This window comes from Lissotriton vulgaris, chromosome 1_1 (genome assembly GCF_964263255.1).
Source record: "Lissotriton vulgaris chromosome 1_1, aLisVul1.2, whole genome shotgun sequence".
NCBI lineage: Eukaryota > Metazoa > Chordata > Amphibia > Caudata > Salamandridae > Lissotriton > Lissotriton vulgaris.
In genome coordinates this window covers 1,943,434,427-1,943,462,197 of record NC_141685.1, presented here as the reverse complement: position 1 = coordinate 1,943,462,197, position 27,771 = coordinate 1,943,434,427, and the positions used below count along the sequence as shown (strand labels likewise).

At 41.1% G+C, this 27,771-nt stretch overlaps 1 protein-coding gene across 1 annotated transcript in view; it reads right to left on the bottom strand.

Moving 5' to 3' along the window:
• The window catches only part of METTL25 (methyltransferase like 25), a 619,072-nt gene that overhangs the window by 487,835 nt on the left and 103,466 nt on the right, over window positions 1-27,771 (bottom strand). The window contains exon 2 of the mRNA XM_086919632.1: window positions 1,282-1,446. Coding sequence (XP_086775758.1) covers window positions 1,282-1,446 — 165 coding nt within the window. The remainder of the gene's footprint in view (window positions 1-1,281; window positions 1,447-27,771) is intronic.

Sequence of the window (27,771 nt, the reverse complement as noted above, 5' to 3'; positions counted from 1 at the left end):
AACCGGCTTCACCTGCAGAAAGGAATCTATTTTCGGTGGTTCGTTTGAAGGAGCGATGTGCACAACTAGAAAAACTATCTTTTTCTTTTAAAAAAAACATTCATGCAGCCCAACATAGCTATATTTTCTGAGCTAAAGTTAAAAAAAAAGGAATTGGGAAAGCAATAGATCTCGTTTTTATTAACCAATCCAAGATGTTGGATGGCTCTTGACTCGGTCAATGTAAAAGAAAAGGAAGGTTTCTTTTTGTGCGAAAGCGCAATTTCTTTTTTTTTTAAAGGACCGCAGGTGGGGAAAAGGAAACATGGAAATGAAGAGAACAACACAGAGCAACAGGGTACGGGGGACAAAAGAACAAAGAGCTGAAGAGAGAGGAGTAGAACATGCAAGATATTGAGAGAAGCAACTTAGAGATCGGGGAAAAAGAAGGCAAGGGTGAGAACAACAATTACGAGGGGATAGGAGGAGAAGTACACAAGAGAGAATAACAAAGACCTGGGGTGGGAGAGAAGTGCAAAAGAGAGAAGGAGTCTGGGGTGGGTATTTGGGGGGGAGCACATGGAAGGGAGGAGAGAGCTGAAAACACATGCACTCTCATGGAGTGCTTAACCGAAATGAAAAAAGGTCCCTAAAAGTGAGCAGTAGAAGGATGGAAGTCTGCCAGCCAGAGAGATGGTAACGAGGCTTTGCTCCAGGGGACAGCCAAACATAAGATGGACAAGCTGGGACACATAAATCCATTGAATTAGAAGTTAGAAAATGAGAGTGACAATAAACCAACTCTATGGTACGCAGTGGGCGTCCTTTAAGCATCTGTACATTTTTGGTAAGCTCACAATAAGTCTTTTGCAACTAGGTAGCTTTTGCGTCCTGGTGTGTTTGAGCTAAAAATACCGGAAGGAGAAGATGCATTGCTAGAATTAAAACAGTTCAGGAAACCCACACCTCTCTTACATTCTCAAACAAATTAGCATAATTTACTTGAATAGCCGGACCTCTTGACTTAAGAAGAAACGTGCATTTGAGCAGTACATTCATCTCAAGATTAGATATTTGGAATTAAAGGGGCGGGTGATTTAGAAAATGTATTTTCACAAAGAAAAATGTGCTATTTAAAAAATGTGGGAAAAGGGCTAATTATTTTTAATAACTGATACTCCTAATAAATTAGAAACACTTAAAATCCTTTCCAAGGAGTCACCCAAAAATGACATCTTTTCTGAAGCAACAAACTAGAAACTTAAAATCATACATGTTTTTAAATGAAAATAACCAACGCACCATAGTTGCCATGTTCCTTTTCATTCAGAAATCCTAGCAGATGACCTAATGGGGTGCACACTCCAAGGTAAGGCAGAGAATGATGCTTTGCAGCCTCTAGGAAGGACTCCAGATCTAAAAGTCTGTTAGACGCTTTGCAGAAAATCTGTGACAGTTCATTTTCATCTGCAGATGGAAAATAAGACAGACAACAGGGTTATTGGCTGAATCAGAATTATTTTCAACACGTCAATGATAGGTCAATATGCATGTTTAGTATTATATTTTTAGTATTAAAGGTCACATTCATAGTAGTAATAGCAGACAACTTAATAGAGTGGATTAAATTGGGGCAGGTAACATTTTAATTTTATCTGACCCAATTGCACATATTTAATCATCCGTGGATGGACCTACAAGTTACATACATATATCTACAGCAGACCCACCGGCACATACAGCTACCTGGATGAGTTGTAGGAGGACTAAGTTTGAGATTGGTGAGTGAAGTGAGATGTTTTTTAATTGCGTGTATCTTCAAAGTAAATTTTGTAAAATGGGAATTTTTATAAAAATGTAATGTCCTGAAGGGCGATATAGTATTGACTGAATATCCAAAGCAGCTACGGCAGCAATGAAAACAGTAGTATCAATCTCTCAGAACGTGTATTCTTTAAACTGCACTAAGCAGAGAACCTTTATTTGTTATCCTCTAAAACTTCTCTAAATTTCATGTTAGGACCGGAGGCAAGGATTATACTCAAACCTTCTTTTATTCCCTTTCCAGCAGCTTCAACTAACAAGACATAAAACTATCTCTCCATGATGCACATGGTACAACACACAGTCCACCAATAGGCAGTCTAGGATAGCCACAAAGGTGGGCTCTCCCTAGAAGACTTCCACTTTCTTTTCTTGCTTCCAGCACTTAAGAGCACATTTATTTATTTCTAATGTTTTGAGGGATTTATTGTGTGAATATTGCCTTGTTGTTTTCTGCTTTTGTGCAGTGAGCAGTCTCACTGCATGTTTACTATGGGCCCGCTGGAGCGTTGTTATTGCTCCGTTTGGACGACCTTTCTAGCATACACGTGCGCGTTGGTGCGGTGCGCAACCGAGTTGCCTTGAGGGTACAAGTGGCAGTGCATCTCGCTGGTCCTTGTGGGACCGCTGCTGTCAATTTCAGGCAACTAGTGCTCTGACACGCCGCTCCCCCCAGAATCAGCAAATCTCGAGCCAACTGTAAGTTGGACGCCCATCAAGTCATGGGTCTGCACATAAATAATTACTCAGCCTGATGCCCACACGCAGCAGGTCTGTATTCCTATTGAAACACCGATACAGCAAAATGTCCACATTCCCTTTTGGCAGGGAGGGCAGGTCAAGGCGTTCCAGACACCCGAGCAAGGCAGGGTGAGCCACCCCAGGGCTGCGGCCCATTGTTTTCACGTGCTCAGTGTGTATAAACTATTAACACTTGACTTGCCAAAAATGTAAGCCTCAAGCTGCCAAAAGACACATGCGCTCACCGCGAATACAGTAATTGCTATTCATTTAGTGACTGCAAGCGTCAGGCCGCTGAAAGTGCTGAAACGCCTAGTGGAGGGCTCTAGAACTTCTGGTTCTACACCTTGTTAATTGTGGTTTTTGCCCTAAGCATATTAGTCATACCACTTTGGTACCATGGAGGAGGACTATACAGAGGAAGAGTCTCTGCAAGTCCTGCCCCCGTATGATGAATTTTGTGAAGCTGTAGATGCTTCTATACACCAAGCAGTGGTGGCAGCCATGAGCCCCTTGGATCACCGCATTAAGGAAATGGCCTACACTTGCCAGAATTCCCCGTCCTACCCAGTGCTCATGCCTTCCACGAAGGATTTCCCTAAGCGCAAAGGAGACTCAGGAATAGACTATGGGATCTTCGAGCTCCTGAAGAAGGCTTTCCTGGCCCAGCCAGATGCAGGGGTGTATGACACCCTATTTGACGTGGCAGGTGTATCCCCCCACAAGGCCTTGAGGCAGAGGAGGATGACTACCCAGGGAACTCAAAGGACGAGGCCGGTCCCTCCAGGCTGTAGCGCCCTACCCAATGACTTGCCCATGAGGGGCCAGAGAACGAACCAGTGGACCCCTCTGACCTGTTGGTCCCTGCAAACCTGTTACACCCACGCTCCACAGTTGGCCCCTTCCAAAAACGTTTCTAAGTTTTTTTACCTGGCACCTCTGTGAACCCAGAGAGAAAGAGCTTAGAGCATGACTCTGGGCGGAATGCCCTCGCCCCACCCTACTGGGTAAGGTGGCGGTAACTTTGGAAATTGACCGAAGTATTGCCACTTTCCTCCAAAAATATATTAGGAACACAAAGAAGGGCATTGATCGCTCCTGGAGATTTTACCAGGATAAATTGTTAGGTATTTCAGGCCCTATTACAAAGACCTAGAACTGACGGAAAAAGTCAAGACATAAGGCACTCCTCTTTCCCCAGAAAAAATCTCTAGTTGGGCATAGCACGTGATCATCTTTCTCAGAAATGCTAATTGTGCTCTCTCAACTGAGAGGTGTCGCTTCCTTCTCTTGAAGGTGGATCCCAAATTAGAAGACCTGGTTCCTCCAAGGTTAGTGAGGTGGCTCAGGACGGGCTCTTCGTGGACCAGTTCATTAAGGAGCTGAGCACATTTGTGGCCACGTTTACCACCTTGGATAAAGCGCAGGCATCAATAAAGAAGATTTTTCCTCCTCACATTTTTGTTCAGGTCAGACGTGGCAGAGTGTGCTTAGCCAGCCGGTTCTCCACCCACGGCTCTCAGTGAGGATTCAAGAGGTCCCAAGACACATCGAAGCAGGGAGAATTCTTCCAGAATGGAAGGGGCCACCACAGCTGTGGTGGTTGAGGTACCTCAGAGGGCAGTTCCATGCCACAGCAGGTGAGACTTTCTCTCTTTTCCCTTCTGAGGATGAGTGCAGGTAGGCATATTTCGAACACAATTGGGGAAGAATTACTTCAGACGCATGGATCCTTCAGACCATTAAAGGTTTTCATATAGAGTACTACGGATCACCGAACCAAGAATCCAGACCTCCTCCACTAGTTTTTGCAGTAGACTAAGTCGCCTTGATAGATCAAGAAGTGATGGACATACTTGTCCTCTCCTGCCTCCACCCCAGGGACTTCCTCAGAAACATTTTTCTAGTGGACAAGATGGATGGTGGTCAACGTCTGGTAATAAATCTCAGAGAATTAAACCACTGGTTGCGAGATCTCCTACGACTAGAAGGTGCGCTTGGAAGGACACACACCTGGTGGTCCCAATTTTTGCCCCGCTCAGCCATTTCTTTCCTGCAGCTCAGGTGGAAAGACCAAGTGTACGAGTTCACCACCCTTCGCTTTTGTCTATCCTTGGCTCCCTGGTGTTTCACCAAGGTCCTCAAACTGGTTGTGGAGACCTTAAGGTAAAGGGGCTTCCACCTCATTATTTATCTCAATGACCTCCTCCTTTTGGGTCAGTATCAGTCGAGGATGTCACAGCAGTTAAAGTGGCGGTTGATCTGCTTCAGGGCCTAGGGTTTGTGATCAATGCCAAGAAGTCACTCTTGGTACTGTCCAGACAGAAAACCTTCCTCGGGCTCGTCATTGACTTAAAAGCGCAGACTTTGAGCCTTCCTTCCCGGAAAGTGATCAAAATCTGCAAAGAGCTGAAATGGATGCTGACACATTCCACCACTTCATTAAGGCAGGCAGTTCTCCTGCCTCCACCCCAGGGGCTTCCTCAGAAACATTTTTCTAGTGGACAAGATGGATGGTGGTCAACGTCTGGTAATAAATCTCAGAGAATTAAACCACTGGTTGCGAGATCTCCTACGACTAGAAGGTGCGCTTGGAAGGACACACACCTGGTGGTCCCAATTTTTGCCCCGCTCAGCCATTTCTTTCCTGCAGCTCAGGTGGAAAGACCAAGTGTACGAGTTCACCACCCTTCGCTTTTGTCTATCCTTGGCTCCCTGGTGTTTCACCAAGGTCCTCAAACTGGTTGTGGAGACCTTAAGGTAAAGGGGCTTCCACCTCATTATTTATCTCAATGACCTCCTCTTTTTGGGTCAGTATCAGTCGAGGATGTCACAGCAGTTAAAGTGGCGGTTGATCTGCTTCAGGGCCTAGGGTTTGTGATCAATGCCAAGAAGTCACTCTTGGTACTGTCCAGACAGAAAACCTTCCTCGGGCTCGTCATTGACTTAAAAGCGCAGACTTTGAGCCTTCCTTCCCGGAAAGTGATCAAAATCTGCAAAGAGCTGAAATGGATGCTGACACATTCCACCACTTCATTAAGGCAGGCAGTTCAGATGCTAGGACTTCAGCCTACATAAATACAGGCAATCTTGCCGGGCCACTCCATTACGGAGCCCTGCAATGCCTCAAAGTGTTCCACCCTCTTCGGGGGCTGCAATACTTGGGCCAGATAGCCCTAATGGATGAGAGTGGAGATGAGATGGTGACTGGATAATATGGAGGCATGGAATGCGCAGGCTACCTTCGGCTACCTTCGGCTAAGATCCGGACATCGTGATCAAATCCAATCCAATGCCAGCATGTACGGGTGGAGAGCACGATGTGCCGACTCCTTTATTGGATGAAAATGATCTGCAGACAAGCATCACCTTCACATCAACTGCTTGGAACTGATGGCGGGTCCTTTGCCATGTAATGTTGGATGAAGAGCAAAGTTTCATGCAATGATAAAGGGACTCAACCGCAGGTCCGCAGGCAGAAGGTGAAGGTCATGGTGTTCACGTTTTAAAGGAGATAGTGCGGTTTTTAGTACTACTGGAACTTTCCTGGGATTCTCCAATACTTCTACCCCTTGATCAGACTATTCTGAGGGATCACCAAGACAATCCCCACCCTCTAGTCTTGCAAGGTAGCATGCCTCTCATGGCACAGTGGATTTCAGGCATTGCTGGAGAATACCAGGCCTATCGAATGAGGCTGAAGGATAACTGGCAGCAGCATGGGCTGCCAGTACAAAAAAACATATGGATCGGCATGGCCCAAAAGTGTTAGTTAGTGTGTACGAGAAACCAGAACCCCATGGGGTGCAAGGTGGTTGCGATCATGAACTTCTTGGCCTCTTTAGCATCTCAATGTTTGGCATATTGGACCATCAGCTCCTATAGATCAGCTATTTTGGCTGGGTATGTGCAGGTTCAAGCAGCTCCTGTGGGTGAACATCAGTTGGTATGCAAATCAATGTGGGGATTCATTTGACGCTCTTTCCAGAACCCAGATATTCAACCTTATGGGATGTTAATAAGGTCCTTCAGTTATTCCACTCTTGGCAGCCTGTAAATATTTGTCTTGCAAGGAATTGTCGGCGAAGCTAGCCATGCTACTGTGCCTGGTCCAACTCAAAGTAGTGTCCTAACAAGACTTCGATAAGTTTCCAAAGTTGTGTGTGGTCCATTGTCTCAAGGTGCACAAGAGCATGACAGAGGCGTTTCGTCCTCCAGGGGAACATCTCAAAAAGCCTTTCAAAGCAGTTACTCCTCCCACCATAGCCCGCTGGATCAGGTGGGTCATGTAAGAGACAGGCATCGACTTCTCGCAATTTGGCTTCCATTTTGTTTGGGAAGCAATGGCTTCTAAAGATTTCGCCCTTGGCGCTGGTCTGGAAGACACTGTAAACGCAGCAGCCTGGTCTTCAGACTCTATGTTCAAAAGAATCTACTTTTAGCCAGTTGCTGATATGGCATCATTGATGGTGGGCAGGCTTTGAACAAGCATATTCGCCGCCTTCGGTCCTGACATAGAATGAAACATTTGCTAGTAACCATGAAGGAAAGTTTCAGTTCTATTAAGGACATGGAGAGGAGCATTATTACCGCCCCAAGGTTCCTGAGATCCTTGTCCCAACCCAGTGAATTTGCAAATTGAAGGCCCTACTTTGCTTCACGCAGTAGTATGCTATAAGTATCAGTTGCTTTTTTTCTCTAGTAGTAAATGGCGATTTACGGACATTAGAAGCTAACCTTTGCAAAGTTCATACAACCAGGTGCTCTTACGGACAGCTTGAAAGTTTGTCTTCTTCATAAGGTAAAGTAAGCACCGCTTAAAACGTCAGGAATAAAAATGCCCAACCCCCTGATATGGTTCAGAAAACATGGCGATAATTAATGTCTTTTTAAATCAAGGCTATGTTTGACACATGCAACAATGAGCTCCCAACTAACCCATGCTTGCAGCTATTTTAGCAGTTATTGACCTTGATATTTGGAGTATAAAATTCTGATTCCTAAACAATAGCATATATTTAAGTTGAACGGGTCTTCGAGATATCAGCAAATCATTTTTACAATGTTGCCATCTATGAAAAAGTTGAAAGGTAGAAGATATATATTGATTGACTGCATGGGCTTGCTCTAGCACCTTATTATATGCCATTAATATTTATCATTACTTTAAAGGGTTTGTTGACTAGAACATGCAAATTGTAACAAACAGTGTGTTAAAACACAAAATCAAAAACTTGCTTTGCTCAGAAAGTGGGAGAATATGTTCATTAAGCCAAAGGTTTCCAAAGTGTGCGCCGTGCCTCCCTGGGGAGCCGTCAAACCTAGCACTTTAATGCATTTGATGTTTAAGGGTCTGTTGGCTTCAGTTAAGCTAATTAGAGTTAAACGCATGATGTAGATGATTTTCAAGTGACATGCCTAAAGCTGTAAACATAGTGCTTAATTGATGGCAAGGGGGATGACCTCCATATTTCACTGGATCCCCACGTTCCAACACTCCCAAAGTACGCGAACGATGCCTGATTTATTTTGTTAGACTTGTTAATAGTTTGGCTTTTTTTCAAATGCATTTTACACCAATGCAAGTTATCAGGAAAGTGCAGTTGTCTTATCTATTAAACACATTAAGTATTATTAAGTATTGACACTTGTACTTGAACCATAGGTAATACCAGTACACATTTCTTTCAGTACACACAATTTTCATGAAAGGCCTGCTCTCTCCTTGAGCCACTGTAGTGTAGTTCCTATTTTCCCAATAGGCCCTGCGCATTGGAATAACATAAACAGCAGTTTTGACGTAGAAGTGCGGTCTTCCAGGTCTCTACTGACTATGCTAAACTTAATTGGGTTTGTTACCAACTAGCTCAGAGGTCACTGGAAACTTTCTTGACTGAATAGGAAGTGATCAGCTTCCCTGGTACAGACAAGAAGGGATTCAGTTTTCCAACAACCGCATAAACATGACAACTTTGCTCCTTAGAATAAGAGTCAATCTCTAGAGTCGTGTGAAACAATAGACAGTTATTTTACTCAGTCAGTTGTGCAGATTACTTTCACCAAGATGCAGAGAATAGAGAGACGGGCGTTTTCAATAAAAAGGTATTATTTATTGAGCAGTCTTTCTTCTCATGCAAGAGAAATGAATTGCCACAATTGCAAGACTAGTTATTATAAAAAGTGCGTACAGTAAAATGAGGATTGCGAAATAATACTTTAAAAGCATTGATATGGTTTCTTAGCCATACGATGGTTAAAATGAATAAAATATATACATTCATATATACATTTAGCTAACGTACTCAACTGGTGCTTCTAACTACGCCTACCCCAGTGTACCTGACCTAAGCCTAATACTTGGGAGGGAGTAAGGAAGTAGCAGTTTTAGTTAAGTTGGTTTTGCCAAGGTTTGCTTCAAGAATTCTCTCTAAGGGTTTAGTCAACACCATACCTCTGGAATAGAATGTTGGAGGTCTTGTATCTCCTTCCAGGACTCGATATCCCAGTCACTCGCAAGAGTGGGCTGGAAACGCCGGAGCTGGATTTTCTCGGCAGGAGAAAAGACAGCGTCTCTCTCAGCGCGTCAAGGAGGAGGAGGGGCAGCGTCCGTGGGCAGCTTGCATCTGCTGGGCTCTGTAAGGGACAGCTGTTCTGCTCCTGTATTCACCACACCATAGCCATCATCGATGTCGTCGAGGCAGCGTTTGCTTAAGGCAACGCTGGTAATATTTATACCTGAAAGGTGCCTTGTTTGACGTAAGTTTTTGGACATAAGACGTCAATAAAGATGTCACTAGGAAGTGATCGTCTCTCAGTGCTCATTAGAGTTCTATTACTAATCAAAACATAGCAAGCGGGGTTTTCCCAGGTTGCTGAGTTTTATCTTGTTGAAGAACTCGGAGTGTAATCTGGGAATCTTAGATAGTGGCTTCTGATGTGTCATCTGCTCTAATGAGCTGCAGAGGAAGAGATTCTGAAATGTGGCTCTGATCGTGTTAGGCCAGAAACGAGTTTCTGAAATATCGCTCTTGATCGTTTATGCCATTATAGGGGTATGAATGGATTATAGCCGTATAGGGGCATAAGGTCACAGTATTGATCGGGGTCCTAGATTAGAACGCGACACCACAGGGAAGTAAAACAGCATATATGGCATAATGTAAACATTTGGAAGCAAGAAAGAGGGATGTTTAAAAAAAACTTATTTGGCTTGCATTGATTTGGAGGCAATTTTAGGGAGGAGAGAGCAAAGATAAAGCTGTATGTAGTTTAAAAAATCATGAGTCACCCTGCTGAGACAGGTTTGTTAGCACGTATGACATGGGTAGAAATTGAAGAGCATGCAAATATTCTTCAAGCGCAGAAACTCTTTGGCAATGGAGCCTACATGCATAGAGGTGCTATCTTGCACTGTAAGTGGGATACAAAAGTTTGAAAGGGTACTCTAAAAAAGGCATGGGCAAAGAAGTGTAACTAAGAATATTTTATTAGAGGCGCTGCTATAGTAATACAAAACACCCTGCGCATAGGATTATAATACTTTCATCAGCTTCATCCCAATTCCTCACCTTTAGAAAAATGCTAAAAACAAATCTGTTTATGGAGACATAACTAAAGGATGCCCCGTCTGCTGTCTGTACAGTATCTTTGCCGCCTGTTGCTGTCAAAGCGCGGAGATAACCCTTTCGGGCTCGATTCTTGCGCTATAGAAATATATAAATAAATAAAATAAATTATTTTCAGGGAGAAAAATGCAAGTACTCCTGAGGCCGAGCTTACATCCCCCCACCCTCCAAAAAAAGTGGTGGGGAGCCACGGGCAATGGCCAGTGGGTCAAGGGAGCCGCGTCTCGAAAAAGTTTGGGAACCACTGAAGCCATACCTTGGTTGATGCCAAGCAGTTATGCTGCTTTCTGTAAGGATATAATCTTGTTCTTCACATATTATGGGTGGGATACACTACAATAAAACATATAAGCTGAATTTCAAATGCCTAAAACTACCCCCTCACTTACCAGAGGCGGCTCTTCGAGGGATTGTTGGGGGGCAGTGGAGTGGCAGGATGGGGTAGTAAACACCGGCATATGGCCGAACCGAGGTTTGTACATAAATAAATAAATAGAACAAATTATATTGCGCAAACTGCAAACCAATCGGCAATGCAGCTTGCGCAATGGAATTAGTTTCATTTATATATGTTTGTACTTCGGTTCGGCCGTATGCCAGAGTTTACTACCCCCACCCTGCCCCTCCCCCGCCCCATCCCACTGCCCCGCAGCACTCCCTCGAGGAGCTGCCACTGTCGCTTACACCACTAAAAAAAAGTTGAGTGTGGGACGTTTCGTTTACGAAACAGTTTATCTTAATATCAAATTCTATTTGTCAAGTTAAATGACACATAGAAAAAAGATGCCATTTTAAGACTGTTTTCCAAATCCTTTTGAATTTAGGTTAGAATCTTTGAAGTTTTAGCTGAATTCTGTGCAGATTTTTTCAGGGGGGGCAAAGTGTTCCACAAGGTGATTTGTCCCATTATTATTACAGAAAGATGTTTTACTCTCTCATGGAGCACAATCTGCTGGGAAAATATTTTCCAAACTTTACATGAAGATATAGCGTCCACATCAGAACAGGGTTTGTTTGCGATCTGTAGTTGTTGAGTAACTTATATGAGAAAAAAGAGAAACAAAGGGTTAAAAATGTAACCATCTGTAGCTATAGAATCGAGAATCGATGTACATTTTTAAACATGCATTCAAACCTGACTGGCAAGGAGGTTTGTATAATAATCGGATTAGCAACCCTGGTTCGAAAATTGCAAAGAACCTGATTGGCCTACAATTAAAGGGATTTTCGCTGCAACTCCTTTTAGATTGCACTTGAACTGCAAAAAAAGGTTGCAGAACTGTGTTCTACAAAACAAAAGGAGGATTGGAAGGGACAATGGAGACCATACTTATACAGATCAGTTGTAAAATATCCCCTTAATTTTTTTTTACATTTTAGAGATTGAAAACCTCTGAAATTGTTACATTATGATTATGTTCACATGACAACTATTATTAACAGAAGCTGAAAATGTGGGTGTGTTCGGTGGTGGCTAGGAGAGGTGTTTATTATCTTAACCATAATGTGCCCTTTTTACTGTACTTATTTATTTAATGCTTTTGCAATGCATCAGTTACTTTTGGCCTATCAACATATTCTGAATGTGTTTATGATTTTCCTTGACACGCATCACTGTGCGTTTTTTTCAAATGTCTAGCACATTTTGCATCTCTTTGGCACCAAGCCTGACTGAATAACTTGACTTTGAAGTAAAGGTTGGCTTCGTCCCCCACCTCGATTTTGTGCCAGCAGAGAAGTTTGTTTTTGTATCTAGTTTAGTCGACATACAGTCTTTACATTTATTAACTGTCCTGGCACGTTACAGCATTGCACGTATTTCGGGACACTGTACAACTCATGAGACTTTCATATTGCCGGGAAAAGACATTTAAAACGGTTGTTTTCCCCTCCGCATTATACATTACACATACAGAAAGAATTAGATATTCCGAAAGAACACAATAATCACTTCTACACGTCGGTTTCGAAGACTAAAAAAACATCTAAGATACAAATATGTGTTGGCTCAATAATAATGTCTCATCATAATGGGTTAAAGATGGGTTAGAGCTTTCCGTTCAAACGCCTCAACACTAACGAATGATGTCACACCCTTGAATTATTTTGCATAATGCAATGGAATATCACACCACTTCATGAAATATGGATTCCAAACCACGATAAGTATAGAAAAAATAAATTCTTCTCTAATATGAAATTGTACTTGTAATGTAACTGGTGCTCATGTAAAGCGCTCTGATACCTTGGGGTCTAGTTCTCGCTATATAAAACTCCACACCAAAAAAAATAATGGGGGAGTGACATTTTTGTGCCACAACGTTATGGTTTTAGTGATATTGCGAACAGAATCTTCAAGCCAGTTATATTTCTCTGACCAGTCCCTGTTTTCATCGTTAAAATGTGTGCACACACTCTTGGAAACCAGAGAATAGTATATAGCAAATGGTGAACATAGTCAGCCTGGTTGTATGGGATTTTATAGAAAAACGATTTCATGGAATACCATTACTGAGAAACCCTTTTATCTAAACTGTTTAATGGGTATTTTCAGAATTAATGGCATTTACCATTTCGTAGAAACCAATTAATAGAAAGTATTTTGGCCAACATTGGCTTTGAACGCATATTTATTATGTGTAAATGCAATGGGTGCAGGTCTTAATTTCAGAAACATTTTTGCTGACCCCTCACAACTTCTGAACACCATCAATCCCTGTCCCCTAAGGCCCCTCACCACACCTAAACACTCATCCCTGAAGTCCTTTCTACCTCACAAATCCACAATCCATGAACCATAAAATCACTCACTACCCCAACCCTTCCATTCCTGTACCCTAGAACTCCTTTCTAAGCCTAAACCTCATCCATCCCATACCCCTTAAAACAACTCAGCACACCCAACACCAGCCTTCTTTGAACTTGAAAAAACCCTTATCACCTTTAACACCAGCCATCCATGTCCCGTAATAACACATCACCCTAAACTACTCATCCCTGAACCCTAAAAATCCATTCAACATCTAAACTCCACTTATCTTTGAATCCTTAAAAGCCCTCACCACCCTAAACTCCACCTCATCCTGAACCCTAAAAACTCTTCACCAGCCCAGCCGCTACCCAAAATTGAAACTTAAAAATCCTCACCAGCCCTAAACTCCACCATCGAAGAACCCTGAAACCTGAAAACATCTCACACACCTAAACACCTCATTGGTGAACGCTAAAAAGCCCTCTTGACCCCTGCACTCCACCCTTTTCTGAACCCTAAAAACCCAATTATATGCCCTACGCCAATTATTCCTGACCTCTAAGAACCCCCTCATAACCCTAAGCATGAGAATCCCTGAGGTGACAAACTCCACAGTAATTCTAGACTCCGCCCGAGTTTAATGTCATTTTGATTTAAAATGATCTTTCTTTTAATAGGCAAAATGTTTCCTTTAATTTTAGATTTATTGGTATTTCCTTAAAATTGTTTCCATGATTAGGTTTCCTCATGTGTGGTTTCTATGTTTTAGTTTTTCTATGAATTCACCTACCACCATCAGTGTTCTGAACCTTCTATCATCTATTGATACCGTAATGACATCGAAAAATGGCGAAAACGTAAAAACAAAATTCGTATAGATTTACTCAGCAGTTGTCTGTGGGGAGCAGTGCTTGAACAGTCAGAAATCGTGCTTCCAGGAAGCAACCAAACGCTAATGGGCAGGTCACTGTTGCAAGTCGCCAATTTCAATGGAAACATCTGTAAGGACATAGCTTACTAGCAGAACAGGGAATGCCACAGGAGCTATGGAAACATACTTGATGCTAACTGCACGCATACTCTATGCCATTTCCACTTCGAAACTTCCTGTTCACCACCTAACACCGGAACCCACTCACCCATTGGAGCCTATCAAGATCATCACAGCCAGCACTAATTTGCAGTGAATGCACACCTGTGCATTTCAGCAAGCTAGACATGCTTTACACATTACCTGTATCTACCCCAACAACATTCCTAATCACTTTGGTGACCTTTAACAACCTCAAACACTTGACATTCATGCCTCATGACCTTTCACATTGGATCATACCACAATTTGTACCTGCTCCAATATTTAGCAATCCAACCATCTAAGCTAGATTTCTTACATACATTCTCTCCTGCAAATAGCTTCTGCCATACTGGGATCAAATAAGTCCCTGCCACATGCCCTCTCAAGCTCTCAAAAGGTGCCCCCTCGCAATCACATTGTATGGTGTGGTTTGAATAGTTTTCGCAATACCCATTCAATGTTATCCTAAATTGGATTGGATTTCTCGTTGAATACAACCTTTCACCAACCTATTCATACCTTTTGCCAAACAATTCACTTGAGGGGGATATTAAGCCATCTTGTAGTGTATAATACCCAATTCATCGAAAAATACTTTAATTTCCTTCAACACAAATTGCACTGCATTATCTGCCATACTAGTCTTCGGAATGCCCTCACTCGCAAAAACATCCCAGAAAAATGTCAGAACAACACCAGTTAAAATAGATGCAACACACTTAGCTATGACCCAATTATATATGTACACAATCAACAAAATAACATTCCTCTCATAACCTTGCAATAAACTTGAAGGATCAACAAACGTCATGCCAGCCTTCCGCCATGACTCACGAGGCACGCCCACTGTAGACAGAGAAGTTTTGCTCACATTCTTGCTTTTATCATACCACACGCACTGCATGGGTTCCTTAACAATACCTTCTAGCATCCGGTCTATTTTGGGCTACCAGTAAGAAATCTGGACCCTTGACTTGGTCCAATTGCTGCCTAGATGCCACTAATGGGTCAAGTTTGCCACTTATTTTTTCTCCTTGAGGTAGCATCAGGCTATCACACCTGCAAAACACACATCTACTAATAGAATTGTTCTCCAATTACCCAGAAGAGTTTATCTGTCTCCGAGAGCTCACCAAAATTGGTCAACCCTGAACCACATATCGCCCAATATTGTCAAACTCCTCATATCTCCTATCGCCCAGTCTTGTCAAACTCCTCATATCTCCTATCGCCCAGTCTTGTCAAACTCCTCATATCTCCTCCGAGCTTCTGCTCACTTCACTCTTGTCATGATCATGAACGGTAAGCCACAGAGAAAAGGAAAAAAAAGTTATATTAGCCATGTGCTCGCCAGTTCTTCCTGCTCCAGTATGGAATAATTTATTTCAGCCCCTTTCAAGGAATGAGAGGCAAATGCCATAACTTTCTCTTCCTTATCGTTATTCTGAAAAGTCCTGCACCTTGCCCTCTAAACTAGCACATTGTTTTCAACACAGTCTAATGACCCACATGAAAATCACCTAAGGCTGGCATTCAGCCCAGCTGTCTTTTCATTTTATCAAAAGAGTTCTGACATTAAACATGTCTCACCCTTCTTTATGACTGCCATTGGAGGACGGACTAAACTAGCAGAGTTTAATACGAAGTTTGAAAAGCACTCAGCCAAACCAAGGAAACAGATATTATATTTACTGTCAGGTGCTAGTTCCCTAAGGATAGTCTCTGCTAAATTTGTCTTCAGGCATATTCTTTCCCTTGACATAGACCACCTCAGATAGGACACAGTTGCAACCCTGAACTGGCACTTATTTCTTCTGATTGGAAAATTCTCAAAACTTCATAAAGCACACCATCATGTTCCATCATGTCCTTATAATATACAAGTCTATCATCCTAGAAAAGCAATACGTGTTCGCGTCCATCCAATACATTTTTCATCACATGCTGAAAGCAGGCCAAGGCAGATGATAATCGCATGGCCTGGAAACAACGTAACATCCCCGCAGGTGTCACAAAAGGGTTCAAAGGCTTTGAATCTTCAAACAACATCACCTGCTGGTATGTCGAAGACAGGTACAACATAATGAACATCTGCGCCCTATTTAAAATTGCCAGTTCCTCAGCAATGTGAGACTGTGGCTATATGTCAACCCAGATGCACTTGTTTACGTTGTGTACACATTTGAATGCTCTAGCCCCCATTATTTGAGGCCAGAACAGATGCAAGCCACCATGAGTAGTCTGGCTGTTATAATACTCCTAAACCTTCTAACCTCTGAATTCCCTAATAGTTGTTCCAACATTATGTGCCAAACTACCAGAAGGTTAAACATAGGTTAATTTAGTGACTTTTCTGGTTTACCCTGACAAGGATTGTGATTGTTGCCTGAGTGGGGTTTCCACCCTCTTCAGCCAATAACTCAATTTCTTACAGATGCACAATCCACACAGCCTTGCAATAAGAGTAGATATATAACACTAATAAAAGAAAGAGCTTCTTAATCATTTAATCATGAATAATGTCTCAGTAAATTAGTGATGCCAGAAGAAAAACTATAACACAGATTGGAAAATGGTGCATTAGAAAACCCTGTGGTGGCAAAAAAGACACAATTATCTCATACACTCATCATAAGTATATACAGCACTGTTAGACGGACCGGGAGGGTCGGCCGAGATTACGGGGAGAGGTCTCCGGGGAGAGCCGTCTCCAACGACTGTACAGACAAGTAACTTCCCCCCCACAGACGGACACCACACAAGATTGAAGGTTAACGAGACTTTATATGCAATTCTTAGGTTACGTTGGTATGATACAAGGAGGTCTGGACTCAGGGGTCCCCTCGATTCTAGTCTTTGGTTGAGGAAAGGGGTAGCGGGACAGTCTTAGTTACCAATGAGTACAAAATAGCTCTCAATCCTCGAGCTCGGCGTTCTAGATGATCGGGCCGTGGAGGAGCCAAGCAGGTCCCGAGATGGATGAAGGAAGGACGACGGTCCGCGGCGGAGCCTGCAGGTCCCGGTGAAAGATGACGGTTACAACGGTCCGCGGCCACGCCAGCAGATCCCGATGACGATGAAGGATGAAGGTTACGACGGCTGTGGCAGCGCCAACAGGCAGGACGATGGTGCACAGAACAGAGCTACGGCAGCGCCAGTAGTCCGTCCAGGATGAGTTCCTCTTTACGTCTCTCGACTCCAAGATACAACTGCCTTCCTGCTCTGGAGCTGCCCCAGTTATAGGGCTGGTGTGCTTTGATGTCCGGACCCTCGCACTTGGAGGTCGGGAGGTCCGGGATGAGGGAGTCCAGACACCCAGCAGGGGGGTGGAGCCAGCGCCCGGGGAGGCGATGGGCGAGCGGCACTTGGCGGGGGAGAGCCATCGGCACCTCTTTCTCCCATTGACTTGCCAAGTAGCCCGCTCACCTCCTGGGTGGAGGGTGGTGCCGGAATGTCTGAGGCCGGGCTAGGCCCCGGGTTGAGGTCGATCGGGGGCCAGGCGGCCTCGTGGTGAAGTGTCCAAGATGGCGGCCCGGGCTGGGCGCGTGGGCCGGCAGTGGATCGGATCCACGAGGTTAACGTGCTCGGGGGCAGGGGTCCCTGAGGGGACGGAGGACGTGCAATGGTGGTGTGTGGTACTTGCGTGACCGGGCTCGGGCCTGGTTGAGCCGGGGGAGAGCGGCCCTTCATGTGGCCTGTCCAACAAGCACCATTACTTGTTTGTCCCACGGTATCGAAAGCGAGACATGCTTCTTTCCTGCAAAGAGTTGTTGTATTTGTAATATGCTATATTTAAACTACTTCACGGTAGCGTTCAAAAGTACACATATACCCAAGTGGGCTTAACCACGCGATCATCAGTCAAAGTCAAGTGATTACCACTGGGAATCATCATCGGTATACAATCTCTACTAATCTATCATACAGCAGTGTACTATCTCTGGCATAATCGCACTGGTATGTGTCTTGCTGATTGCTCCCAGACTATTCCTTTGCTGCTTGTACCTCTTTTCCAAGACACTGTCATAACATTGTAGCTGAATGCTAATGCTATCTTTTGTCTAAAATATTATCCTCATGTCAATGATTTATTGATATATTAGGTTAGCTGTTTTTGAAAGCACACGGTGGAGAAATTGCAGGTTATCTTGATATGGCAGCAAAGTGTTGTAAAGGGTCAGACATGTAATTGCCTCTGAGAGCAGAAGAGATGCATGGTCTCTTGAAAGTATGTTTGGGAATGAGTATGGTGAGGCAGGAAGGATGGTGTTAGAACTGGTAGGTGATGTTGCTGAGGACGTGTTGAACTAAGGCTAGTGTAAAGTCTTTGGTGACTTTACTATGTTGGAGGTGGGACAGGATAGAGTAGGGGTCAGGCAGATTAACATGTCCCTCCTTTTACTCCAGGATCAGTGATGGAACAGAGATTTGTGGGAGCAAGAGTTGAGGGGTGTGTTGGAAAGGTAATGGAGGAGTCTCCTTTAAGGTTTCAGAATGCGGATTCAGCTGAACATTCACATAATGCAGGTATGTTTTATCTATGAATTCTGAATGCTCATATGTCATTCGTCCTAGGTGTTAGTTTTTGCAATATCCCACATATTACAGTGGTGTGTAACACATATGCTCACATTCATTTGTAATCTGGCGCAAACTATATGCTTTACCAGGTAGACAGTCAAAATATCGAGTTGGAAATATCGACCTACCATAATATCGAGTCTGAAATATCGAAGGAGCATAATATCGAAGGCAAGAATATCGTAGGACAGAATATCGACCCAAGGTAAGTAATATCGAAATACTTAATATCGATGTAAGTAATATCGAAGTTAGTAATATCGATAGCATATATATCGATGTTAATAATTTCGATGACACTAATATCGATATTTGTATTATTTTATAGTTTTTTATTATGTATGTGTTATATGTTTAATTTAAGTATTTAAAATAATTACTATTATATGTGTATACATTTTCTATAATAATATAGAAATTTATAAGGAAATTTGATGTTTTAGTACCGGAGCGGGTTGTGGGTTTATAGGGGAATAGGGTGGGAAGTAATTTAATTATGGTAAGTTGATTAATAATTAGTAGGATTAATTAATTAATTATAATTATTTGCTAATTAATATTGATTAATTGGGAAATAATTAATTGAATAATTGATATATATTTTCTGTAGTGGGATGTGGGTTTATAGGGGAATAGGGTGGGGAGTAATTTAATAATAATTAATTAATTAATATATGTTTTTAAATATTTATAACTAATTAATTGGCAATTAATTATTATTAATTAGTTAATTAATTAATATAATTTGGTACATATTTTAAATTAGTAATTAATTGGTAATTAAATAATATTAGTTAGTTAATTACATTATTAGAGTAATTTTTTATATATATAATTTTTAGTTACTGTTAATTAATTAATTGGGGAAAAATGGTATTAATTATTAAATTATATTAATTACAGCTTATGTGCTAATATATTTACTTTGTTATTGTTAATTAATTATTAATTGCTAATTAAATAATATTATTTAACTTTGGGTTAAGGAGTATTTTTAGGGTTCAGGGTCATTTTTGGGTTTTTGGGTAAAGGGGTATTTTGAGTGTTTAGGGTCAGTTTTCCGTTTTTGGGTACAGGGGTATTTTTAGGGTTCAGGGTCAGTTTTCAGTTTTTGGGTAAAGGGGTATTTTTAGGGTTCAGGGTCAGTTTTCAGTTCATGGGTAAAGGGGTATTTTTAGTGTTCAGGGTCAGTTTTCAGTTCATGGGTAAAGAGGTATTTTTAGTGTTCAGGGTCAGTTTTCAGTTCATGGGTAAAGGGGTATTTTTAGGGTTCAGGGTCAGTTTTCAGTTCATGGGTAAAGGGGTATTTTTAGGGTTCAGGGTCAGTTTTCAGTTCATGGGGAAAGGGGTATTTTTAGGGTTCAGGGTCAGTTTTCAGTTCATGGGTAAAGGGGTATTTTTAGGGTTCAGGGTCAGTTTTCAGTTTTTGGGTAAAGGGGTATTTTTAGGGTTCAGGGTCAGTTTTTAGTTCTTGGGTAAAGGGGTATTTTTAGGGTTCAGGGTCAGTTTTCAGTTCTTGGGTAAAGGGGTATTTTTAGGGTTCAGGGTCAGTTTTCAGTTCTTGGGTAAAGGGGTATTTTTAGGGTTCAGGGTCAGTTTTCAGTTTTTGGGTAAAGGGGTATTTTTAGGGTTCAGGGTTAGTTTTCAGTTTTTGGGTAAAGGGGTATTTTTAGAGTTCAGGGTCAGTTTTCAGTTCGTGGGTAAAGGGGTGGTTTTTGGGTTCAGGGTCAGTTTTCTCGACTGTTGCACTCTCTGGAGTGGGAATAGTAATTTTATCCCTACGCTATCAAACGCTTTCCCTACTGTTCCACTCTCTGGAGTAGGAATAGTAATTTTTACCCTTACGCTATCCAACGTTTTATATAATTAATTGTTCAAATATCACATGTTTATTTTATTTTTTATATTACTTACATTTTATGTATGTTATTGTTTTATGTTTGTACATGTATTAGTAAATTAGAATATATTTCATTAATTTAGAAATTAGTAAATTAATTATTAATACTTATTGTTCAGTACATATATATTATATCTTTACTGTATATATTTAATTAATGTATTATTAATATATATGTTTTATTTATTAATTTTAAACATTATTAGATACTTTTAAATATGTATATTTTATTTATTAGTGTTATATACTTACTTTTACATTTATATATATTAAAAAAAATCGATATTTTTAACATCGATATTTTTTACAACGATATTTTTTTTTCGATATTTTTGTACTTACCATGTAGTAGATAGGATGTCGATATTTTTGCCCTCGATATTGTTGACTCGATATTCTTGTAGGTCGATATTTTTGTAGTCGATATTCTGTCATAGATCCGCTTTACCACACTCATGCATGGCAGGCATATGCTATAACTGCAGTGTTCTATTAGTGAGGTAGCTTAGCGTGAAAACCCACAAGAATCGCACAAAATGTGATACAAATATGGCACTTAGCAAAGTGTTAGGTAGTCATATGAGCACTGATTTCTGATATAGACCCCCAATTATCTGACCTTCCATTTTAGGCATGTGATGTCATAATACAAAATATCTGCCTCAAGGGCCAGGCCAGTAAATGATCATAAATGTAATATTAGTCTTCCAGCACAGAATTGCAATGGTTTTTGGGCAAAGATTTTAAAAATGTTGCAATTTAACTGACTCATAGTACACTATGATAAGTATGTAGCTATATTGTAGATATACACAGTGTCTTTCCTATAACATGCTCACTCCCCCGCCCTTAGCCTTTGAACGGCTAAAGATATAAATACAAAGTCATGGTTCATCAAAAAATGTCTAGTTTATTCTGTATTGGTCACCATATACAGGGTGTACCAAAAGTCTATTACACATTTTTAAATGAATTACACATTTTTAAATGACACCCTGCATATTTTTTCTATATTTTTGGTTATAATATAAAAACTGATTTTTTAACATTTAAACAGTAAAACATGTTTTTATTGAAAAAGATTGAAGATACAAATGATATTGTTATGAATGTTTATTGTTATTTTATCCAACATTTTTTTTAAAGGTTACAATTTGGGCAGTCATCTAAAACATGTCCTCCTGATTGCATTGTCCATTACAAACACAAAGATTAGTACAAAGAAGAGACAATTGTCTACAGTGTCGCAACATGTAAATGCATGGAAAAATAAAATAACATCACAAATATTTTTGTTTAGTAGCATACTCATGGATGGGTACTAGCCTTTGATGTTTCCCAAAACCAAAATCATTCCACAAGTACCACAGGCGTAAAGAGTTCTGTTGTCATGCGAAAACACTTGTGTAAGTTCCTTAACATCATTTACAAACTGAGTGTTGCAAGAGACGTTGTCTTCATGGTAAGCACAGTTATTTTTGTTTTCACTGAATCCCATTTCTTCATTGAATTGTCCCAGTAAGCTGGCAATTAGAGGTCCAGACACCAGCCATTTCATCAAAGCACTAGGATTAGCAAGAATACCAACTGTGCCACCTTCTGATTTTATATCCTTGTTACACTGCTCACGTATTCTGATCATGAGATAGTCAGGAACAACGTCTACAATTTTTACCAGCAACAAAATATCAGTTTGAAAATTCTTCATAAACATCTGGATTTCTTGTTTTCAGCTCGACAAGCGTTTTCATGAACACTGGCATCCACCTGTCATAGTTGTTGTGGTCCTTAGCAAACATCCAAGGACAGATCATTTGCAGGGTTACAATAAACTTCTCAAAGATTGAATGGTATCAAGAAATTGGAATAGCAGTTATTCGAGTTGAAGTGTGATATACCAATATTTGAAATGAACAGACTCTGCAACTCTTCCTGTAATCTATTCTTTCATGGATATTTGCCCATTAGTAGATACATAATAAGGCTTCTTCAAAAGTACATACAGTGATGCAACACTAACTTTGTGTAATAGCGGGATAATTTTACATGAGGCCCTTTAAGACCTTGTCCAACTTTACCCTCGTTGGTAACATTGGCTTTAACTAAAATATCAGCCCAGCCACGACCATCAAGCCAATCTCCTACAACTGCATGGAATAACATTTCAATGTATAATCCTCCCATCATGAATACCATTTTGTCTTCCCCATACAATTCTGAAAGTAACTGCTGTATTTGTTTAGCTGTTGCATAGACTGGTTAATCACATGTCACCACAGAAGTCTGATTAGAATTCATTGTGACCAGATATATCAAATCAGTGGCGCACCATAGGAGGAAAATTTATTGACTCATTTAATCAAGGTAGCAATAAACTATTGCTTTTTGTGACAGAACCATTTCTGCTGCAGTGGAAAGCAGTCCAACTGGTGTGGCTTATGTTGGTTAGTTTAAGGGAATCACTAGTTTGAATCATTTGCAGCTATTCATCTGACAAAGGTTCATTATGCATAGGAGGGGGCTGGAAGGCATTGATGTTACTTACAGGTACATTGAGCTGTTTTGTTGTATTCTTACATGGTAACTGCAAATACCACTCTGGTAGAGATGAAGTATATTTCTAGATCTACTCATTTACTTCCATTTTTAAGAAGGGAGATAAAAACCGGTGGAGAAGCGTGGCTCAATGGTTAGAGCGGCAGACCCTGATGCAGAGGTCTGGCCCGGGACCAGGGTTCAATTCCCGCCTCGGCGGCTCTTGGACTCAATCTCCCCGGACCTGATAATTCTCCCCTCAGTGCCTAGTCTAATCATGGGTCCCACTCTGTGACTCTGGGCAATAGTTTGCTTAATCTCCACAACGGCCCAAGCAGCGCTTAAATGCCTGGCTTCACCTTGGGGGTGCCCAGGAGTGGACATCTCACAGGAAAGCCAGGAAGGGTTCCACGGCGGTATGAATGCAGCGCTACGAGACCTCTGGGTAGAAGGCGCTATATAAATACAAACACATTTACATTTACCTGTGTATCTGATTTTCTCTGTATCAGAAATCTGGCTTTTCCGTGGAATGACTGAGTGGATGAAGATGACGAGGAATTGTGATCAATATTGTCTATTGCAGCACAAGTGAAAGTGAAGAGTCGAAGGCCTGTTGGACACACAACCCTGTCATTGCAGAATTGCTTACATTGTTTGTTATTGTTGCGGACACTTCTCAAACACGCTCATTTGTCACACATATGCCCAATTTGTTCAGTTTGCCAACTAATTCCCATTTTTTGGTTTTAGCCAGCACCATTAATCCAATATAAAAAAGTAGTGGAGTTTCATTATCTTTCTTGTGGCAGATGTTTCCTTAAGGATTTGCCTTCTTACACTTTCTGGTATGATACCGAACAAGCTCTGAGACTGACAAAGCTGCACTCCTCTGATCATTTAGTGTGCTGTCATTTGAAATGTTACAACCTTCCATACTCACTCATATTAAATTTAGTGTAGCAGCCCCTATTGAATTGTCTTGGCAATTTTGCTCGAACTGTCCACTAACTAAATCCATCTACTTCAAGTTGAATCATTTAGTTTCAGATAATAGCAGCTACATTAGCCAGACAGACACCATCCTGAACAGAATTGTGTTTACAGATAGTGAATCTATTTTATCTGACATAGTTTTTGCGTATTAGAACAATATCGCTACCTTTAGGTTCAGCTATAAGTTCTGGTATGAACGCAAGAATATTTTCTTTTACTTGTGTGCTGGGTACATGATTCTGTCATACGACGAACTACAAGTGATTTGATGCTAGATAAAGTAAATACTGGTGATACTTCAAAAGAGTATCTTTGAGATTGCTTACGATTTCACCTGATACCATGCCATTGATTAAGATACTTTACAATTTCACCTAATACCATGCCATAGATTAATTTCAACTCGTTATCTTCACTTTTTTTCTTTGCTCTGTATTTGTATAAAAACTAACAAAACACTTTTTGCGGTACTTCGCTTCGGACGCAACCATATCCCTACCACTTATCTTGGAGAGGACCTTTGAGTCACTTAATGCAAATGCAGCATTTCAAACTCGAATGTTCAATTCAAGTATATGCATATTTATAAGCTCTGCCCCTGACTCTTCGTCAGAGAAGAAATGCATATCTTTCAATTCATCAAATATAAATGAAGGACGCGTACACCTTGAAGTACTCTCTTGAAAACTGTCTAGTACTAGTTTGGGTCTTTTGATAACCTTACCAGTTTGTGTTTGTCAAATTTGTTTCTACACGTTTTATGGAATTTTCCACAGATTTCAATGATCAGTTGTTCAACTACCTCGTCATTTTGGTAACAATTTTGTCTTGACGATTGATGGAAGTCCTTTTATTTCGTCCAAAAGTAGTTGATCGTAAAGCAAACGTTTGTATCCGATTCCTTTATCAGAACGTTTATCAGAACGTTTACTATTAGCTGGACAGACCAAACATTCTGGTAAATCTTGTTGACAGAATAAACACAGATCCCAATCAATCTCAGTTCCAACATTTTGTGTACTAGATATAAACTTTTCATTAATATTTAGAAATGCAGCTCTTCTTTTGGTAGACATTTTTACTCATTGACAGGGGAAAATCTTTTCACAATTTCAGAAACGTGCAACAACACAAAAATATTTATTGGTTTACAAGTGCAGTACAATATACATGTTTATTTACAATATATCGTATTTACTTGCTGAATCCATTAAAAGTTTCTCATACTTTGTCAGGGGTAAACTAAAATGCAGATTTTGTGATGTAAAAATTATGTGATGGATGTGTAACATTAGATTCATAATCATTATACAAATAACAGCGACAGCCATTTACTTTTATGACAGTATATGGGCAAAGTAGCCATACGATTTTTGGGGTCTATCTCATCACTCACTTTTTTCCTTATTATTAAGCCCTCTGCAAGGTTTCATGTTGGTATCACATTTTGCACGATTCTAAAGCTAATCTACCTCACTATATCTGCATTCCTGTGCTTCTGCATTTCATATATGTCATTACTGAACCACAGTACACTCACATATGTTAGGTGAGTATGTACTGCAGTACTTCCCTGACATAGACGCTTCATACGATGGAGGTGTTATTTTGCCACACTGCCAAATTTGACAGATGTGAGTTATGGGTATATTTTCACATATACTAAAACATTGCACTAGGGTATCCCAGAAGGTACAGTCTCAAGCGATAACTGGTTTAAGGCAGTTGTGCCATGCCAATATAAAACAGGTAGGACCTAAAACATTTGCTCATGCATGCTTTACACAGGAAAACCATTTAATAGCCTAATCTTGCTCCCCATGCTGTACAAGATTTGTGAGGAAAATCTTCATTACTGCTTGTTTCTTGTGGTACACCTGTTTTGTGTGGTGGCCGGGTTTAGCTAATGTCCATATTACATTTGTGTTAGGAGGAGCTTTTGCCCATGCTGAATTTTTTTGTTAAGGAGAGTTGCACTGATGGATCACTTCCTGTGCTGTGACTGTTTTGCAAAACAGGATTCAATGCTGCTGCTCATGCTTTTCATAACTTGTGCAACAGAGGTTTGAGGCATACTTCCTCTGCAGCTTCCTCTGTTGTACCTTTTTTGTTTGAGGGTGGTTTTTCATATCTGCTGTCACTGAAGTTCCTTGGTTGTGGGAGAAATTGTGTTCTACAGCTTTCTATGTTCTGAGTTTGAAGGTAGCTTGCAGAGCAGCTGCCTGCGATATGCCTGTTTTATGTAATGGAAGCTTGGATTGCTACTTCGTGTGGTGTGACATCTGTGTGAAGAAACCATTCATTTTGCTGCCCTTAGACAAATCCTAACTTTTCTGAGGGAAACCACAACTTGCAGTGCTGCTGCCTTTGGCAAACCTGGTCCTTCTGGCAAGGATCATGCACACCTGTCTGTGGTGTTCCATTTTTGTGTAGACATAAAGATTGCAATACAGACAATCGTGCAGTACCTGTTGTGTATGTGAATTAAATTGCATTGCTGCTACCTGTACTATATCATTTTGCTATTTCTCATCTTGCATCCTGCTAAAAGTGTTAAAGAGATCGGTGTGCCTCTGTCCTAATTTTATTTCCAAAAGGGCCACAATACATGGGCTTAAAGGGGAGAAATTGACCTATTATGATTATAGAGAAACACAAATAATGAAAATGAGAGAGAAAACGAAGGTAGAGTTCCAAAGAGTGAATTAGAACAATGCACTGTAGAAGAAAAGGAAGAATGAAAGGGAGTGGAAAATAAGGAAAAGAAAAGAGAAAACAATTGAGGTAAAAGGGAAGGGAAAGGTAAGCCTTAAAGAGAACAAGGAAATAGCATGAAATGGAGAGGATGTACAAAAAGGAGAAACAAACAAAGCTTGCCGTCTTGTAACAGAAAAGTAGATGCAACAGCAAAGTGAAAAGAAAATGAGAGAGAAGTGAAGAAGACAGAAACAGATGAGAAATAAGGAAAGTGTTAAAGAGGAAGAGTAATAGAAAAAATAGGGAAATAATAGATTTAAAAAGAAAACCCCATACCGAAAATAGGGAAACACATAATCCAAAAGGAATTAAAAACAAGCTTTTGCAATGCAATGGTCTCGGCATCATTAAAGGTAGAGCTATTGGCATTGCTCATGACATTTTTTTTTCTTTAAATCAAAAATAAATGGCATTGTCATTAACATTGCCAATACACAGCACTCTGCACTCAACAGCACACAATGCTCTGCACACACACTCTGCACTCACTGCTCTGCACACTCACTCTGCACTCACTGCTCTGCACACTCACTCTGCACTCACTGCTCTGCACACTCACTCTGCACTCACTGCTCTGCACACTCACTCTGCACTCACTGCTCTGCATACTCACTCTGCACTCACTACTATGCACACTCAATACTCACTACTCTGCACTCACTACTCACTACTCTGCACTCACTACTCTGCACTCACTACTCACTACTCTGCACTCACTACTCTGCACACTCTCTCTGCACTCACTACTCTGCACACTCACTACTCACTACTCTGCACACTCACTCTGCACACTCTCTCTGTACTCACTACTCTGCACACTCACTACTCACTACTCTGCATTACCACTCTGCACTCACTACTCTGCATTACCACTCTGCACTCACTATGCACTCACTACTCTGCACTCACTACTCTGCACACTCTCTCTGCACTCACTACTCTGCACACTCACTACTCACTACTCTGCACTCACTACTCACTACTCTGCACTCACTACTCTGCACTC